Genomic DNA, 18699 nt, shown 5'->3' with positions numbered 1-18699 from the left:
TAGACAGACACAGGTAGCAAAATGTTAAAATTGGTGGATCCGAGTTTCTGACGGTGTGGGAGGTATTGTATGCTGGAGTTCTCTGTATGGAGTTTGTACTATTTTTGTAACTGTCCCGTAAGTGTTTAATTATTTCAAAATAAAAAGTTTTTAAAAACGTGATACGAACATTTTTGCATATATATCTTGGTACAAATGTGTAAGAGTTTTTCTACAATACTTGCTTAGGAGAGGAATTGTTGGTTTGTGAGGCATGCACAACTTCAATTCATGTCAAACTGTTTTCCAAAGTTGTACTAACTTACTCTTCAGGTATATAAGTGTTCTCCCATTGCTTCACATTCACACCAACACTTGTAATTGTGGTATTTTTTAATTTTTGCCAATTTTTGAATTTTTGCCAATCATGTGGCTTTAATTCACCTGGCCCTGATTACCAGTGAGTAAGCATGCTGGGGCTTTCTATTATGTGAAGTGCCCGCTTATGCCTTTGGCCTTTATTTTGTATCTCATTTTCTTTTTCTTTAAATTTGTAAAAGTTTTTAATATATATTTTAGATCAGTGGTTCTCAACCAGGGGAGAATTTGCCAATTAGGAAACATTTAGTGATGTCTGAGGACATTTTTGATTATCACAACTGGGTGGGGGAGAGCTACTGTTACCTAGTGGGTAGAAGCCAGGGATGCTGCTAAACATCCCACAATGCACAGGACAACCCCCCACAACAAAGAATTATCTGGCCCAACATGTCAGTAGTGCCGAGATTGAGGAATTTTGTCGTAGATACTAATATTTTATTAATTATATGTGTTGCAAATATTTTCTCCCAGTTTGTGGATATTTTCATTTTCTTCATGGTATCTTTTGAATTAGAGAAATTCTTAATTTTAGCATAATTAAATTTATCAATATGTTCTTTTATGGATCATGCTTTTGGTGTCTGATTTAAGAAAGTCTCCCCTATCCCCAAATCATATTCTCCAATAAAGTTTCTAAAAGTTTTTTGTTCTTTACATTTAAGTCTTTAATCTACCTTTTTAGGTTGATTAATCTACCTTTTTAGGTTGATTTCTGTTTATAGTATAAGGCAGAAGTCCAAAATTAATTATTTTGTATGGATAGCCAAAAGTCCATCCAATCCCCAACTGGTCTACAGTGCCAGCTCTGTCAAAAATCAAGTTTCCAGAAATATACGGGCCTATTTCTCGTTCTCCATTTTACCATTACCTCTTTATCTGGAAGCAAGAGTTATTTTTTCTCATAAAGGAAAATTAGAACCCAAGATCTCACAGTTGAAGGCTTTCATGAATTTTGAAGGATTCATGAAAACAGTAAATTTTAAGAGCTTTTCTGTTTGTTTCTTTTTCTATATTTTCTAAGGAAACAAAAAGAACATGGGATCTGAGTTTGTTATTTTGAATACCAAGGTTAAATACTTCTAAAATGAACTCATTAACTTTACTGAAAGTTGTTCCAATTCTCCACAAACTGCACTTACCTACAGTATACATTTCAGGAAGGTTGGAAATCCACTTATTTTCAACAAAAAAGTGACTTTTACTGAAACATTTTCTTAACATCTATAATTTAACCTTAGACCTGATCTAATTCCTTAATTTAGGGATATAACAGAAGTATCCATATTCTTTCCTCCATAGTAAGAAAGGCCATTTTCCTAGCTGTTTAGGAGCTAGCTCTTAAGGACATTTCTGACTAGATCTTTCCTGGAAAGGAAATCCATAATTCAAAGACCAGTCACAACTGTCAATCAGCCACAGCCTTCAGCTTTCAAATCCAGTTGCTCAGAAGCCACTGGCAAAAACTATTTCCAGAGTGAAGGAGAGAAGAAACGTTTATTTTTTCCCCTCTTCTAGTCTTTTCCTAACACTGTCCCTTCACTCTCTTTTATATCTTCACTCCACACCAATATTCAGTAACACTGAAATATTATAATACAAACTATATTTTGAATTTGAGGCAAACCAAAAGCAGAAAGATAAATTAATTTACCCAGAAAATAACTTACCATCAGGACAAAAAGTTTTCCAAGAAAAGAGAAAACAAATTTCTTCTCTGGGAGAATACTCTGATAATGATTTTTTTTTTTTTAACATGTTGTCAAGATTGTTATTGCTTCCCCTCCTAGTACTCTTATTCACATTAGCTCCCCCTCCTAATACTCTTGAAATGAATAGTTACTAATAATGTAATTACTCTGAAGCCTTCATGTATAGGTTTTTAAGAGGAATGAAATGGGATTCTCTGTAGTGACAGCATGTGTTCCATGATATCCACTTTTGATATTCAATCCCCACAAGGATTGCCAACTGATGGCCCAGCACTGATGTCAAGTTGTTCATTAAATACTATAGTTGGACAGGGTGTCTCTTGCTGATTACCATGTTCAGGACCAGGTGGAAGTTAAACCCAGTGAGCCTAAGAGGAATTTATCAGATCTGGAGTCCTCAAACTGATTACATTGAATTTATTGGATCTGTAGCCTTGCTTAGGGCCATAAAGCAGAAAGAGGCTTAATCAAATTTCAGAGGCCTATATTGGTGTGTACATCTCTCTGTGAGAGATATGTGTCTAGGAGGTCTCTGGTGGTCTTTTAAGGAAAATTTCATAACTGAGGGTTATAGGATTCATCACCACTTGCACACATTCAATAAGCAATTGTCTAAAATTAATGTGCAAAGACAAACAAGGGTTTCTCCAGAGACATAGTAAAGACACAGAAATAGAGCTTTCTAACCATGTAGAGTAGGCAATGCTGCAAATAAACCAGACTGGGAAATCAACTTATTCTGCAATGACACCCAAGCTGAGGTCATGAATCCAGATTTTGATTACTCATGAGAACAAAAAGGCAAAGCCACAAACAAAGTCATAAGCCACCAGACACAAGCCTATAATCAGCCAGCTGAATTTTGTGAAGACTTCTGTGGTAGTATCACTGCAACCAACACTGATCTGCCATTTTACCTGCCAGCAAAAGGAGGATGGATATAGCAGCAGCAGCAGTACAGGCTGCAGAGAGTAATTAGGTCTCCCCATGTGAGCTGCACCCCATCTGTATGTTTCCTTAGGCCACAAGCTGGGCTCACATGCAGACTGGTCAGGTCTGCTGGTGAAACATCACAATCACACGGACAACAATGCCAGGAGCACAGGAAAGGCCGCCATGCATATAAAACTCACATCAAAAGTGCTGCCTGAGAACCAGATCAGAGAAATGGTATAAGCAGAACTCCCACAAAAGACTCTTCCACACCCAACCTCTAGGTAGATTTGGGACAGACAAAATGTGCCAAGAGGATCTGTGGTTAGGATACATTTGTGTCCGAAATCTGAAACATGGTTTTATAATTACAATTTCCACCACATTCTTGAGTATACAATTCAATTAGAGGTATGCTAGCTCTTACTACGACATTATGAGTATCTGTCTCAAACTTAACAAAATGCAGCAAAGTTTAGTTTGAATTCATGAGAATCTATAATTGAAAAACTTGGCAATTCCTCCAGCTCACTGCGGCCAGGTCGGTGTTAAGGCACCACGCTAGGAATCAGTGCGCAGAGGTTCCGGTCTGTATGGTTAGCCAGACCACTCCATTCAGCCCCCGACTGACTCTCCTTTTCTTTGAGTTGAACAGTTTTCCGTGTCACTGAGTTCATGACCATCTCTACCACGCGGTTCTTAGACACCTTCCCCAAGTGGGGAGCAGCTTTTATAACTCGTCTGTGGGGAAGCTTGAGCAAAAGGTTGGTCCTTGAATTGAGTAGGTTTTGAGACGAAGGGGCTGGACAACTGGACTTGGAAACGCACAGTCCACGCTTCCCAAAAGCCACTTCCCTGCCGCCAACCGCTCGCGCTGAAGCCAACCGCCGACGGCGCTGACGGTGACCGTTAGCCACAGGCGGGGCTGGGTCACGTGGCTGGCGCCGAGGTCAGGTCCCGGCGTGCGCGGGACACGCACTGCTGCGGGACCCTCGGCCGCGCGCCTTGTGTGCGCGCGCAGGCCGGGGGCGGGGCGTGTGGGCTGGGCCTCCGGCGCGCGCGCGCTGGGGGCGGAGGCGGGGATTAAGCGGGCTGAGGTTGGGGGTGGGATCTCCTCCAGCGAGGCTGGGCTGGCGGTGGCAGCGGCGGGACGCCGGTGACCGGCGGAGGGGCGCCTCGGCCATGACTGCAGAGCTGCAGCAGGACGACGCGGCCGGCGCGGCCGATGGCCATGGCTCGGTGGGCCCAGCAGCGGCGAGCGGGAGCCGGGGTGGGGAAGGAGGGCGGGCTCCGGATGCCGAGAGGGGACGGGGTGCGGGCCCCCCGGGCGGGAGCGGCGCGGACTGCGGGGAGGCGGGCTGGGCCCGCGAGGCCTCGGGGGCTGCGGGCGCGGGTTGGGAAGGGGCTGCTGAAGGCGGTCCGCCCGGGCGGGGGCGGGGGATCTGATCTGCGCCTGGGAGGGTGAAGATGGGGAATCGAAGGGCGGCTGAAGTCTTTGCAGGGCTCGCGGCGCAGAGATTGAGGACTTACCTTTGGGTCCGTGGAAGAGCTGAAGTTCGAGCGGGATTAGGTATTTTGGAAAACCAAATATAAAGGGCTGGACGTGGGGTTGTCTGCCTCAGGGATCTCTTAAGGAGAGTGCTCCTGGCTCCGACCTGGGGTGAAAAAGTTCTGAAAGATGCGGCGTTGGTTGTTTTTGTTTTTGTTTTTGTTTTTAAGCCAATTTTATGGCATAGAGGTTTTAAAGAGATTAGAGCAGACCGAAGTTGTCTCACTAAATACAGGGATTTATCAAAACCTTGTGAAAGTCCAGGGTTCCTAGTTATAACCACCTTCCCCCCAATACCCGTTTTTAAGCAGAGAGCAACCTCCCCAGTTACTGCATTCATCACTCTGATTTTCAACAAGGAGGGTATAGGAACAGAGCAATGAATAGAAGGTATGCTGATAATGCTTTCCTATTCCTGGTATTTGAGAAGATTGAAATCAATACAAGGATTTCTGGGCTAGGATAGTGAGATAAAAGAAAACTGGTAACCCATGGTTTGGGAGAAAATCAAAGGCTAATGACTGTGTGAAGAAACTTGGGAAGTGGGGCAATTTGAGAATGTCTTCTAGTGTTACTTGGGAATGTTATAACTTAACAAACACTAAACCCTCCTGTCCCAATTATTCCAGTTTTTCAAGACAGAATGGGAAATTTGTATTGAGTATTCAAATATGAGTTCGGAAATGAGGAATTCTGTAAAATAATTAAAATAGTAAGCTGTCAGAGACCTCCTTTTTTATTCTTTTAATGCATTCACAAGAGGACCAGTAATATATAATGCGGGAGCACTTCCTTTTTAAACTCTTGGCAAAAGATAACTCCAGGTCTTGTGCTCCAAGTTTGTGGATGATATTTCATGTGCTGATTTCTAATGGAAATATTGTTAGATTTTCACAAGTGCCTATTAGAATTTGAGTCATGATTTTCTCTGGTTTGAGATATCCGTTCTATTTGTTTTTAGGAAGGTGACTTTTAAAAATGGGAGTGAAAAAAATCTTAGTTTTGAGGTAATCATATTGATTTAGAGAAGAGTCTATTTTAAGGGAGAGCAAGTCATGTTTAAGTTTGTTGAGACCCTGTCAGTTCAGACCATGTGCCCATTAATCAGCAGCATCTGCATTTACCTTCGCCACAGTTTGTGGAGTGGCCATTCTCTCAGCACTCTCTATTTGAGAATTTCTGTGTGAGGTATTTGATGAGTGCTTGTATATAAGTCATAGCTATTTTTGGAAGACTTGGAACTCCAGTGGCTATGGCTGGCAGGAGTACCCTGTCTCCTGGCGACCTGCAGAGTGATGACATTTGCGGTTCTTCCCAGTGATTTGCCCTATGCAGACAGATGATAAACTTGGAATGCTTGATAATGTTTGTCCTTTTTGTTTTTGGTAATGTAAAATTGTTGAAGTTAGCAGGCCCCCTTGAAGGAATCTGGAGAGGTTCTTCCTCATCTTGATAAGTTAAGTGTTGGAATGGACTCTTGTTTTGAAGTCTCTGAGGCCTTCTCCCTTTCCCTTTAAAGGGTACTTAATTGTTCTGGTTGAGAAAAGCTCTCCTTCCCTGACCCTCAGAAGCAATTTAAAACCTAGAATGCTTTCTTCACTTATTGGTCACTTGTACATGGAACAGACAGAATCCTTTGTATTCTTCCAAAATTCTAGTGAGAGAAAAATGTAGTACTCTTGAGAAATAGGCTCGATATGTACTCAAATCTTAGAGCTGAAACTTTGTGACATCACTAAATTCCTCACACTGTGTACTGATACTTGATATCTAAAATGATCACTTCCTGACAAGTCCCTGTATTTTAATCAATTCTTAACTTAAATAAAAACCGGCAGCAAAGTTTTGGTTCTTAATAAACCTGTCATCTCTTGGCAGCTGTGAGGGTTCACATCACACATTTCTGTGCTGCGCGCTTTAGAAACCTGCCAATTTCAGTGAAAATTTAATGCCCTTTTTGCTTTTTCTTCGTTTGTTGACTTGTCATTGCCTTCTACCTTGTCTCATTAATTATGCTTTTGGGGACGTTAGTAAGTCAATGCTTGGTTGACTTCCACAACTCATGCCACTTCAGCTACAAACAGTTACTGCTCACATGAGTACAGTATTTATAAACCATAGGACAAATAACATCTCAACTGGAAGATGTTACATGAGTTCTGTTTATTCATGAGTATTTTCTTCCAAGAAATTTAAACCAGTAACAAAATGAAGCTGGTAGTTTCCTTGGAAAAATAAAGACGCTAATAGTAATAACTAACATTGAGAATGTACTCAATGCCAGATCCTGTGCTCAGAGCTTAACATATATTATCTTAATGTTTAAGACAACTCCATAAGTTTTCTGATGAGGAAGCTTACACTTGTTATATAATTGGCCCAAGGTCATCCTTGGGTACAGCCAGAATTAAACCCCCAGGCAATTCTGACTCCTAAGAGCCCAGAATATCTCTGATTCTACTTCTTAGTCGTTGGACCCATTGTCCTGGGTCAGAACCTTTCTATCACTCTCTTAATGCCTTCGCCTTTCCCTTTCCCCTCCCTTCATTTCCTAAACATAATTCTAGATCAGTGGTTTTTATCTGGGGGTGATTTTGCCTCCGAGGAGACATTTAGCAATGTCTGGAGACCTTTTCAATTTAGTCAAATTGGTTCTACTGGCATCTAGTGGGTAGAAGCTAGGAATGCTGGTAAATATCCTACAATGTGCAGGATAGCCTCACTCCCCTCCCCCCAAAGAATTACCAGACCCAAAATGCCAGTAGTGCTGAAATGAAGAAACCCTGATCTAGACGGTGTCTCTCTTCATCCTCCTAAATGATCTCACTTCTCCTTTATCCTCCTAACCCCCTAAACACCTTCACTGTCTTCTACTCCCTTGCTACTCAAAATATGGTCTATGAACCAGTAGCATTGCATTACTTAGGGGTTTGTTAGAAATGCAAAAACTTGGGTGTGCTGGAGCCAGCTCCTACTGGCTCTCCAGCTGATTGTGTACATCTCTTCCCAACTCTGCATTCATTGGCCTCATGTTGGGGGCTTGAAATTGCCATGGGAGTATTTTTACCAAGGAAATAAGTAAATACTTATTTATTTACCTCCCCAGAACTGGTTGTTAAACATTTACCACCATACCACTGCTTGGGATCCCACCCTAGACCTATTGACAAGAATATGCCTTTTAACAAAATTCCTGGGCAGTTCTTTACACCTAAGTTTTGAGAAGCACTGTCCACAGAATCCCCTTTTTCCTTTCAGATGTGTGTAGGTGTTCCTGAATCCTCAAACAAAATAGCAAGAACAACAAATCCTCTGTTGCCCTGTCCAGCTGTTGTCTTGTCCACTTCCTTCCTTTTATTTTGTTTACTTTTGAACAAGTTTCTAAATCCACCTGTTTCTTTTCTAAAACATTTTCCGATTACGATGTAATTCAAACTCAGTGTAGAGAATATAGAACCAGGCAGGATTAACTCTTGACTGATAAGAGACAACCCCCAGACTGAAAGCAGCTTGGTTCCTAGATTCCACCACAGAGCTTGAGGTGGCGGCAACAGCTTCTCGAAAAGCCCAATTATGAGGTGGCTCTGAGGACCACTTTAGGCTCCAGCAGTAAGAGGGCTGATTGCTCAATGGCCTGTAGTGAGTGGTTTTATGTAATCAGCATTACCCAGGCTACAGAGAGCCTTGCCAATAGTAAGTTTTTACTAAGTGTTTGTTATTAGTGAATGAAACCGATCTCTTATAGGTGACCAGTGACTGACCACCTTCTGGTCAAATCAGTGACCTTTCAGTAGTGATTCTTTTTCCCATTTTCCCTTGATTATTCAAGTACCTACTTGAGTCCCGTTCCCATGCTTTTTTGGTAACGATTCCTCATTACCTCTTATTGTTGATGTTTATTTGGCATTTGCTTTTATAGTATTTATTACCAATTGTTCTGCTTTTTCTTAAAAATTTCCATTATGTATTTTTTAATCACTTTCAGTAGTCTTATCACAGACAGAAGTACTATAGCAGGCCGTTGGTTCTGAATTGGCTACATCATTTTACAACTTTCTTAGGCAAATTTAGCCCTAGACCTTTGAATTTGGCTAATATAGCCTTCTTTGTCTTGCAAATGCAATAAGGCTTTCAGGAAGTTGATTTGCTCCTGATCATGCAGTCTGTGGCAGAACCTTGGCTTTCTGCCTCCCTGTCCGGTGTCCTCTTACAGCCCCATGTGTTAGTTTCTTTGCTGCTAAAACAAATACCACACAATGGGTTGGTTTAACAACAGGAATTTATTGGCCCACGGTTTCACAGGCTAGAAGGCTTACTACCTCCTGGGGTCAGAATCTTATGGCTGGCCAGCAGTCTTTGCTTCTATTGGATTAAGGCCCACCCTTATTTAGTTTGGGCACACCTTAACTAATAACATCTTCAAAGGTCCTGCTTACAAATGGGTTCACACTCTCGGAACCAGAGGTTGGGACCAGAAAAACCAAAGTCCGTTTGTATCCATATTGCAGATGAGAAATGTGACTTACCCAGGATTATAGTTTAAGTAGCAGAGCCAGGACGCAAACCATTCTGACTTGAAACATAACATTTTCCTTGCTGCAGTACATGCCTTTCTAAAACCAAATGTTTTGTCTACCTTTTGATGACATTTGAAGCACTTTAACATGTCTTCTTATTGAACCCTATAGTAACCGTATGAAATGAAACTTGCTATGACCAGAAAGTAGAATTTGCACAGTGACACAGCTAGTAAGTGATAAAACTTATGGTGTTCCTCATTTTTCGTATGTGGAAACTGATCTCAGGAAGGTTGTTTGCTCAGAGGCTAATGAATGGTAGAATCTGGATTACATGATGCTATTTTCACTGTCTAGGCTTTCTTCATAAAAGGAGGGCAAAATACAGATATACAAAGCCAAATTAAAGATCTGCAAGAGTTGGTGCTAATACTGTTCTCCAGTGGCTGGTGGTCAGTTTAAATTTGAGAATCCTAAAGCAAAAATTTTCTTTTTCCAATCTTCCTGCCCAAGTTGGTGCTTTCTTGATTTCCTTTTTTTGTGCAAATCTCCCTATTTTTTAAAAAATAAGATGAAATTCTGAACAATTTAACCACCTTAAAATATAAAATTAAGTGGCATTTAGTACACAATATTATGCAAACACCACCTCTATTTAGTTACAAAATATTTTCATCACCTCAAAATAAAACTTACCTTTAAGCAGTCACTCTTTATTTTTCCCCTCCCTCCTGCCCCTGAAAACCATCAATTTGCTTTCTGTAACAATGGATTTACCTATTCTGTATATTTCAAATAAATGGGTCATACAGAATGTGACCTTCCATTTTTTTATCTTCATTTTATTGAGATATATTCACATACCACGCAGTCATACAAAACAAATCGTACTTTCGATTGTTCACAGTACCATTACATAGTTGTACATTCATCACCCAAATCAATCCCTGACACCTTCATTAGCACACACACAAGAATAACAAGAATAATAGAGTGAAAAAGAGCAATTGAAGTAAAAAAGAACACTGGGTACCTTTGTCTGTTTGTTTCCTTCCCCAATTTTTCTACTCATCCATCCATAAACTAGACAAAGTGGAGTGTGGTCCTTATGGCTTTCCCAATCCCATTGTCACTCCTCATAAGCTACATTTTTATACAGCTGTCTTCAAGATTCATGGGTTCTGGGTTGTAGTTTGATAGTTTCAGGTATCCACCACCAGCTACCCCAATTCTTTGGAACCTAAAAAGGGTTGTCTAAATTGTGCGTAAGAGTGCCCACCAGAGTGACCTCTCGGCTCCTTTTGGAATCTCTCTGCCACTGAAGCTTATTTCATTTCCTTTCACATCCCCCTTTTGGTCAAGAAGATATTCTCCGTCCCACGATGCCGGGTCTACATTCCTCCCCTGGAGTCATATTCCATGTTGCCGGGGAGATTCACTCCCCTGGGTGTCTGATCCCACGTAGGGGGGAGGGCAGTGATTTCACCTTTCAAGTTGGCTTAGCCAGAGAGAGAGGGCCACATCTGAGCAACAAAGAGGCATTCGGGAGGAGGCTCTTAGGCACAACCATAGGGAGGCCTAGCCTCTTCTTTGCAGCAACCGTCTTCCCAAGGGTAAAACTTATGGTAGAGGGCTCAATCCATCAAACCACCAGTCCCCTATGTCTGTGGTCACGTTAGCAACCATCGAGGTGGGGTAGGCGAATACCCCTGCATTCTCCACAGGCTCCTCAAGGGGGCACTACATCTTTTTTTTTTTTTCCCTTGTTTTTTTTTTGTTTGTTTTTTTAACTTTCCCTTCTTTTTTAAATCAACTGTATGAAAAAAAAAGTTAGAAAGAAAACAAACATACAATAAAAGAACATTTCAAAGAGACCATAACAAGGGAGTAAGAAAAAGACAACTAACCTAAGATAACTGCTTAACTTCCAACATGTTCCTACTTTACCCCAAGAAAGTTACCTAATATAGCAACCTTTCTGTGAACTTGCTCCTACTATATCCATCAGAAATTAACAGACCATAGTCATTCCTGGGCATCCCCAGAACGTTAAATAGCTTATCTGTTCTTCTTGGATTATTGTTCCCCCTTCCTTAATTGCTCTCTATTGCTAGTTCCCCTACATTCTACATTATAAACCATTTGTTTTACATTTTTCAAAGTTCACATTAGTGGTAGCATATAATATTTCTCTTTTTGTGCCTGGCTTATTTCGCTCAGCATTATGTCTTCAAGGTTCATCCATGTTGTCATATGTTTCACCAGATCGTTCCTTCTTACTGCCGCGTAGTATTCCATCGTGTGTATATACCACATTTTATTTATCCACTCATCTGTTGAAGGACATTTGGGTTGTTTCCATCTCTTGGCAATTGTGAATAATGCTGCTATGAACATTGGCGTGCAGATATCTGTTCGTGTCACTGCTTTCCGATCTTCCGGGTATATACCGAGAAGTGCAATCGCTGGATCGAATGGTAACTCTATATCTAGTTTTCTAAGGAACTGCCAGACTGACTTCCAGAGTGGCTGAACCATTATACAGTCCCACCAACAATGAATAAGAGTTCCAATTTCTCCACATCCCCTCCAGCATTTGTAGTTTCCTGTTTGTTTAATGGCAGCCATTCTAATCGGTGTGAGATGGTATCTCATTGTGGTCTTAATTTGCATCTCTCTAATAGCTAGTGAAGCTGAACATTTTTTCATGTGTTTCTTAGCCATTTGTATTTCCTCTTGAGAGAATTGTCTTTTCATATCTTTTGCCCATTTTATAATTGGGCTGTCTGTACTATTGTCATTGAGTTGTAGGATTTCTTTATATATGCAAGATATCCGTCTTTTGTCAGATACATGGTTTCCAAAAATTTTTTCCCATTGGGTTGGCTGCCTCTTCACCTTTTTGAGAAATTCCTTTGAGGTGCAGAAACTTCGAAGCTTGAGGAGTTCCCATTTATCTATTTTCTCTTTTGTTGCTTGTGCTTTGGGTTTAAAGTCTAGGAAGTGGCCGCCTAATACAAGGTCTTGAAGATGTTTTCCTACATTATCTTCTAGGAGTTTTATGGTACTTTCTTTTATATTGAGATCTTTGGTCCATTTTGAGTTAATTTTTGTGTAGAGTGTGAGGTAGGGGTCCTCTTTCATTCTTTTGGATATGGATATCCAACTCTCCCAGCCCCATTTGTTGAAAAGACCATTATGACTCAGTTCAGTGACTTTGGGGGCCTTACCAAAGATCAGTCGGCCATAGATCTGAGGGTCTATCTCTGAATTCTCAATTCGATTCCATTGATCTGTATGTCTATCTTTGTGCCAGTACCATGCTGTTTTGGCAACTGTGGCTTTATAATAAGCTTCAAAGTCAGGGAGTGTAAGTCCTCCCACTTCGTTTTTCTTTTTTAGAGTGTCTTTAGCAATTCGAGGCATCTTCCCTTTCCAAATAAATTTGATAACTAGCTTTTCCAAGTCTGCAAAGTAGGTTGTTGGAATTTTGATTGGGATTTCATTGAATCTGTAGATGAGTTTGGGTAGAATTGACATCTTAATGACATTTAGCCTTCCTATCCATGAACATGGAATATTTTTCCATTTTTTAAGGTCCCCTTCTATTTCTTTTAGTAGAGTTATGTAGTTTTCTTTGTATAGGTCTTTTACATCTTTGGTTAAGTTTATTCCTAGGTACTTGATTTTTTTAGTTGCTATTGAAAATGGTATCTTTTTCTTGAGTGTCTCTTCAGTTTGTTCATTTCTAGCATATAGAAACATTACTGACTTATGTGCATTAACCTTGTATCCCGCTACTTTGCTAAATTTGTTTATTAGCTCTGGTAGCTGTATCGTCGATTTCTCAGGATTTTCTAGATATAAGATCGTATCATCTGCAAACAATGACAGTTTTACTTCTTGTTTTCCAATTTGGATGCCTTTTATTTCTTTGTCTTGCCGGATTGCCCTGGCTAGCACTTCCAGCACAATGTTGAATAACAGTGGTGACAGCGGGCATCCTTGTCTTGTTCCTGATCTTAGAGGGAAGGCTTTCAGTCTCTCACCATTGAGTACTATGCTGGCTGTGGGTTTTTCTTATATGCTCTTTATCATGTTGAGGAAGTTTCCTTCAATTCCTACCTTTTGAAGTGTTTTTATCAAAAATGGATGTTGGATTTTGTCAAATGCTTTTTCAGCATCTATTGAAATGATCAATTGATTTTTCCCTTTTGACTTGTGAATGTGTTGTAATACATTGATTGATTTTCTTATGTTGAACCATCCTTGCATGCCTGGAATAAACCCCAGTTGGTCATGGTGTATGATTTTTTTAATGTGTCTTTGGATTCGATTTGCAAGTATTTTGTTGAGGATTTTTGCAACTATATTCATTAGGGAGATTGGCCGGTAGTTTTCCTTTTTTGTAGCATCTTTGCCTGGTTTTGGTATTAGATTGATGTTAGCTTCATAAAATGAGTTAGGTAGTGTCCCATTTTCTTCGATGTTTTGAACGAGTTTGAGTAAGATTGGTGTCAGTTCTTTCTGGAAAGTTTGGTAGAATTCCCCTGTGAAGCCATCTGGCCCTGGGCATTTATTTGTGGGAAGATTTTTGATGACTGATTGGATCTCTGTGCTTGTGACGGGTTGGTTGAGGTCTTCTATTTCTTCTCTGGTCAGTCTAGATTGTTCATATGTTTCCAGGAAATTGTCCATTTCCTCTACATTATCCAGTTTGTTGCCATACAGTTGTTCATAATATCCTCTTTTTTTTTTTTTTTTTTTTTTTTTTTGTCATTTCTGGGCATCCCCAGAACGTTAAATAGCTTATCCAAGAAGAACACATAATATCCTCTTATAATTTTTTTAATTTCTTCAGGATCTGCAATTATGTCACCTTTTTCATTCATTATTTTGTTTATATGGGTCTTCTCTCTTTTTGATTTTGTCAGTCTAGCTAGGGGCTTGTCAATCTTGTTGATCTTCTCAAAGAACCAACTTTTGGTGATATTTATCCTCTCTATTGTTTTTTTGTTCTCTATGTCATTTATCTCTGCTTTAATCCTTGTTATTTCTTTTCTTGTACTTGGTTTAGGATTGGTTTGCTGTTCATTTTCTAGCTTCTTCAGTTGATCCATTAGTTCTTTGATTTTGGCACTTTCTTCCTTTTTAATATATGCGTTTAGTGCTATAAATTTCCCCCTAGCACTGCTTTTGCTGCATCCCATAGGTTTTGGTATGTTGTGTTCTCATTTTCATTCGTCTCTATATATTTAGCAATTTCTCTTGCTATTTCTTCTTTAACCCACTGATTGTTTAGGAGTGTGTTGTTTAACCTCCAGGTATTTGTGAATTTTCTAAGTCTCTGATGGTTATTGACTTCTAATTGTATTCCATTGTGGTCAGAGAATGTGCTTTGAATAATTTCAATCTTTTTAAATTTATTGAGGCTTGTTTTATGTCCCAGCATATGATCTATTCTGGAGAAAGTTCCGTGAGCACTAGAAAAGTATGTGTATCCTGGTGATTTGGGATGTAATGTCCTGTAGATGTCTGTTAAATCTAATTCATTTATCAGATTGTTTAGGTTTTCAATTTCCTTATTGGTCTTCTGTCTGGTTGATCTATCTATAGGAGAGAGTGATGTGTTGAAGTCTCCCACAATTATTGTGGAAACATCAATTGCTTCCTTTAGTTTTGCCAGTGTTTCTCTCATGTATTTTGTGGCACCTTGATTGGGTGCGTAGACATTTACGATTGTTATTTCTTCTTGTTGAATTGCCCCTTTTATTAGTATGTAGTGGCCTTCTTTGTCTCTCAAAACATCCCTGCATTTGAAGTCTATTTTATCTGAGATTAATATTGCTACACCTGCTTTCTTTTGGCTGTAACTTGCATGAAATATTTTTTTCCATCCTTTCACTTTCAGTTTCTTTGTGTCCCCGTGTCTAAGATGAGTCTCTTGTATGCAATATATTGATGGTTCATTTTTTTTGATCCATTCTGCGAATCTATATCTTTTAATTGGGGAGTTTAATCCATTTACATTTAACGTTATAACCGTGAAGGCATTTCTTGAATCAGCCATCTTATCCTTTGGTTTATGTTTGTCATATTTTTCCCCTCTCTCTATTAATATCCTTAATTGTACCCATACCGAATCTCTTTAGTACTGAACCTTTCTCCAAGTCTCTCTGTCCTTTCTTTGTTTCTCTGTCTGTAGGGCTCCCTTTAGTATCTCCAGTAGGGCAGGTCTCTTGTTAGCAAATTCTCTCAGCATTTGTTTGTCTGTGAAAAATTTAAGCTCTCCCTCAAATTTGAAGGAGAGCTTTGCTGGATAAAGTATTCTTGGCTGGAAATTTTTCTCACTCAGAATTTTAAATATATCGTGCCACTGCCTTCTTGCCTCCATGGTGGCTGCTGAGTAGTCACTACTTAGTCTTATGCTGTTTCCTTTGTATGTGGTGAATTGCTTTTCTCTTGCTGCTTTCAGAACTTGCTCCTTCTCTTCTGTGTTTGACAGTGTGATCAGTATATGTCTCGGATTGGGTTTATTTGGATTTATTCTATTTGGAGTTCGCTGAGCATTTATGATTTGTGTATTTATGTTGTTTAGAAGATTTGGGAAGTTTTCCCCAGCAATTTCTTTGAATACTCTTCCTAGACCTTTACCCTTTTCTTCCCCTTCTGGGACACCAATGAGTCTTATATTCGGACGTTTCATATTATCTATCATATCCCTGAGGTCCGTTTCAATTTTTTCAATTTTTTTCCCCATTCTTTCTTTTATGCTTTCATTTTACATTCTCTCATCTTCCAGGTCACTGATTCGTTGTTCAACTTCCTCTAGTCTTGTACTATGAGTGTCCAGAATCTTTTTAATTTGGTCAACAGTTTCTTTAATTTCCATAAGATCATCCATTTTTTTATTTAGTCTTGCAATGTCTTCTTTATGCTCTTCTAGGGTCTTCTTGATTTCCTTTGTATCCCATACTATGGTCTCATTGTTCATCTTTAGTTCTTTGAGTAGCTGCTCTAGGTGCTGTGTCTCTTCTGGTCTTTTGATTTGGGTGCTTGAGCTTGGGTTATCCATATCGTCTGTTTTTTTCATATGCTTTATAATTTTCTGTTGTTTTTGGCCTCGTGGCATTTGCTGAACTTGATAGGGTTCTTTTAGGATTTGTAGACCAATTGAAGTCCTTATCTGTAATTTATCAGATCTACAGCTTCGTGGAGTACACTTTCTGTAACTAACCAGCAGGTGGCGTCCACGAGCCACCTGTTCTCCACAAGCCAGTTCTCCCCTGCTTAGCCTTTTTGGTGAGTGGGGGAGTGAGTCTTGTGGGGTCCAATTGGTGTACCAAGCTTGCGTGTGTAGTTGGTGTTGCCTGCCCTGTATATGGGGCGTGTTTCTGGGCAGTCAGGGAGGGGGGGTGGCCCTAACAATCAAATCTCCCTGGTGATCCTAGAGTTTTAAAGCTGCTGCAATAATCTAATCCTTCAGTTCAGTCCTGCCACAGTTTGTCTCTGCCACTGACCCACAAGTCCTTGGTATTGGCGTATGGCTCCTGAGACTTGCAAGTGGGCCCCTCTTCCAGGCCGTGCACCCCGGGTCCTCTGTTGAGGGATGACTGTGCTATGTCACAGGTGAGTGCCGTTCCCCCAGGGCAGTTCTGGGCTGCTGGGCTGTGTAGGGAGGCTCCCAGTCTGCTGAAATGATGGCTTAATGGGGCTTTGTGAATTCACACTGCTCCACCTTCCCAACTCTGGGACAATCAGCTGAGGTTGCAGGGAAGGCTAATGTCCACGCCCAGTTTTGTGGTGTGTGCCTGTTATTTGAAGCGCATCCGTCACACTGGGTTGTCTGGGGCAGCTCTGGGCTATGGGGCTGGTGATGGGGAGGAGTGTTTCCTATCTACCAGGATGATGGCTGTGAGCAGACACCCCCCTTTTCTCGGGAAGTTGTGGTGTTTAGTGAATTTTCTCAGCCACTGGATTATTGCCTTTTGTCTCAGAGCTCTCTTAGTTCTGCTCTTGACTTGACCTGCCGAAATTGCAAGTCTTTGAAGCTTTCTGTGTTGGGCTTCTTAGAGTAATTGTTTTAGAAAAAGAAAAAAGGATTAAAAAAAAAAAAAAGGGCCCTCCTCAGAGATCTAATGGGTTATTGAAATGCTAACAGACAAAGTAACCAGAGCCATTAAGGAAAGGTCCACAGGGCAGAGAGATCAGCTTTTCTTCGGGATTTGCATATGCACCTCAGGGCCTGAGCTCTGCCCTTCCCCTTTCTATGTTCACCAGAACTCCAAAAATCCTCTGCTTTTATTTTGGAGTTTTTCGTGTTGTTTTTTTTTCTATGCCTGTCTCCTCTCTGCTGGGCTGGCTGCTCTCAGATTCTCTGGTGTCTGGTCTCAGTCTGTCTATGGTTGGAGTTTGGATCAGTAGAATGAGTTTCCGATAAGGGCTGCCACTGCAGTTCTCCCTTCTCCTTCCTGGAGCTGACAGCCCCTCCTCCCACGGGACTGAGCCTGGCAGGGAGGGGCGCGGGTCCCCTGGCCGCAAAAACTTACAGATTTCGCTGATCTCAGCAGTTCCACATTTTCATGAGTATTGTATGAAGTATGCCCAAAGTCAGATTGCTCTGTGGTGTCCAGTCCACGCAGTTCCTGGCTTTCTACCTACTTTACTGGAGGAGTAACTAAAACATACAGCTCACCAGTCCACCATCTTGCCCCGCCTCCGTGACCTTTCATTTTGACTTCTTTCACTTAGCATAATGTTTGCGAGGTTCATCTGTGTTGTAGCATGTATCAGTACTTCATTCCTTTTTATGGCTAAGTTAATATTCTGCTGTATGTATATACCACGTTGTGGTTATGATAGCCATTCTTTTGTTGATGAACATTTGGGTTGTTTCTACCCTTTGGCTATTGTAAATAGTGCTGCTATGAACATTAGTGTATATGTATTTGTTTTCACTTTTTTTGTATATTTGCCTAAGAGTAGAATTTCTGGGTCATATGGGAATTTTTTGTTCAGCTTTTTGAGGAGCCATCAAACTGCTTTCTACAGGATCTAAACCCTTTTGCATTTCCGCTGACAACGTACGAGGGTTCCAGTTTCTCCACATCCTTGCCAACACTCATATCCTTTTTTTTTTTTTTTTTTTTTAATTCTAGCCATCTAAGTATATGAAGTGGTATCTCATTTTGGTTTTGATATGCATCCTCTTAATGACTAATCATGTTGAACATTTTTTTCATGTGCTTGTTGGCCATTTGTATATCTTTGGAGAAATGTCTATTCAGATCCTTTGCCCTTTTTTTTAAAATTCATTTTTATTGAGATATATTCACATACCATGCAGTCATACAAAACAAAGCATACATTCGATTGCTTACAGTTCCATTATATAGTTGTGCATTCATCACCAAAATTAATTTTTGACATTTTCATTACCACACACACAAAAATAATAAGAATAAAAATTAAAGTGAAAAAGATCAATTCAAGTAAAAAAGAACACTGGGTGCCTTTTTTTTTCCCCCCATTTTTCTTCTCATCCATCCATAAACTAGACAAAGGGGAGTGTGGTCCATATGACTTTCTCAATCACATTGTCACCCCTCATAAGCTACATTTTTATACAATC

The 18699-nt window shown here is 40.4% G+C and overlaps 2 protein-coding genes across 7 annotated transcripts in view; one reads left to right on the top strand and one right to left on the bottom strand.

The window, feature by feature from the left end:
* The window catches only part of LOC119537305 (eukaryotic translation initiation factor 5-like), a 43732-nt gene extending 40295 nt beyond the window's left edge, over nt 1–3437 (bottom strand). The window contains exon 1 of the mRNA XM_037839801.1: nt 3430–3437. Coding sequence (XP_037695729.1) covers nt 3430–3437 — 8 coding nt within the window. The remainder of the gene's footprint in view (nt 1–3429) is intronic.
* A 677-nt stretch (nt 3438–4114) lies between these two features.
* The window catches only part of USP28 (ubiquitin specific peptidase 28), a 77381-nt gene continuing 62796 nt past the window's right edge, over nt 4115–18699 (top strand). For all 6 annotated transcript variants that reach the window (XM_037841498.1, XM_037841496.1, XM_037841494.1 and 3 more), the window contains exon 1: nt 4115–4241. In XM_037841498.1, coding sequence (XP_037697426.1) covers nt 4185–4241 — 57 coding nt within the window. In that variant the 5' untranslated portion in view covers nt 4115–4184. The remainder of the gene's footprint in view (nt 4242–18699) is intronic.

Source organism: Choloepus didactylus, chromosome 6, assembly GCF_015220235.1.
Source record: "Choloepus didactylus isolate mChoDid1 chromosome 6, mChoDid1.pri, whole genome shotgun sequence".
NCBI classification, from domain to species: Eukaryota; Metazoa; Chordata; class Mammalia; order Pilosa; family Megalonychidae; genus Choloepus; species Choloepus didactylus.
This window is presented reverse-complemented; position numbering and strand designations above follow the sequence as displayed.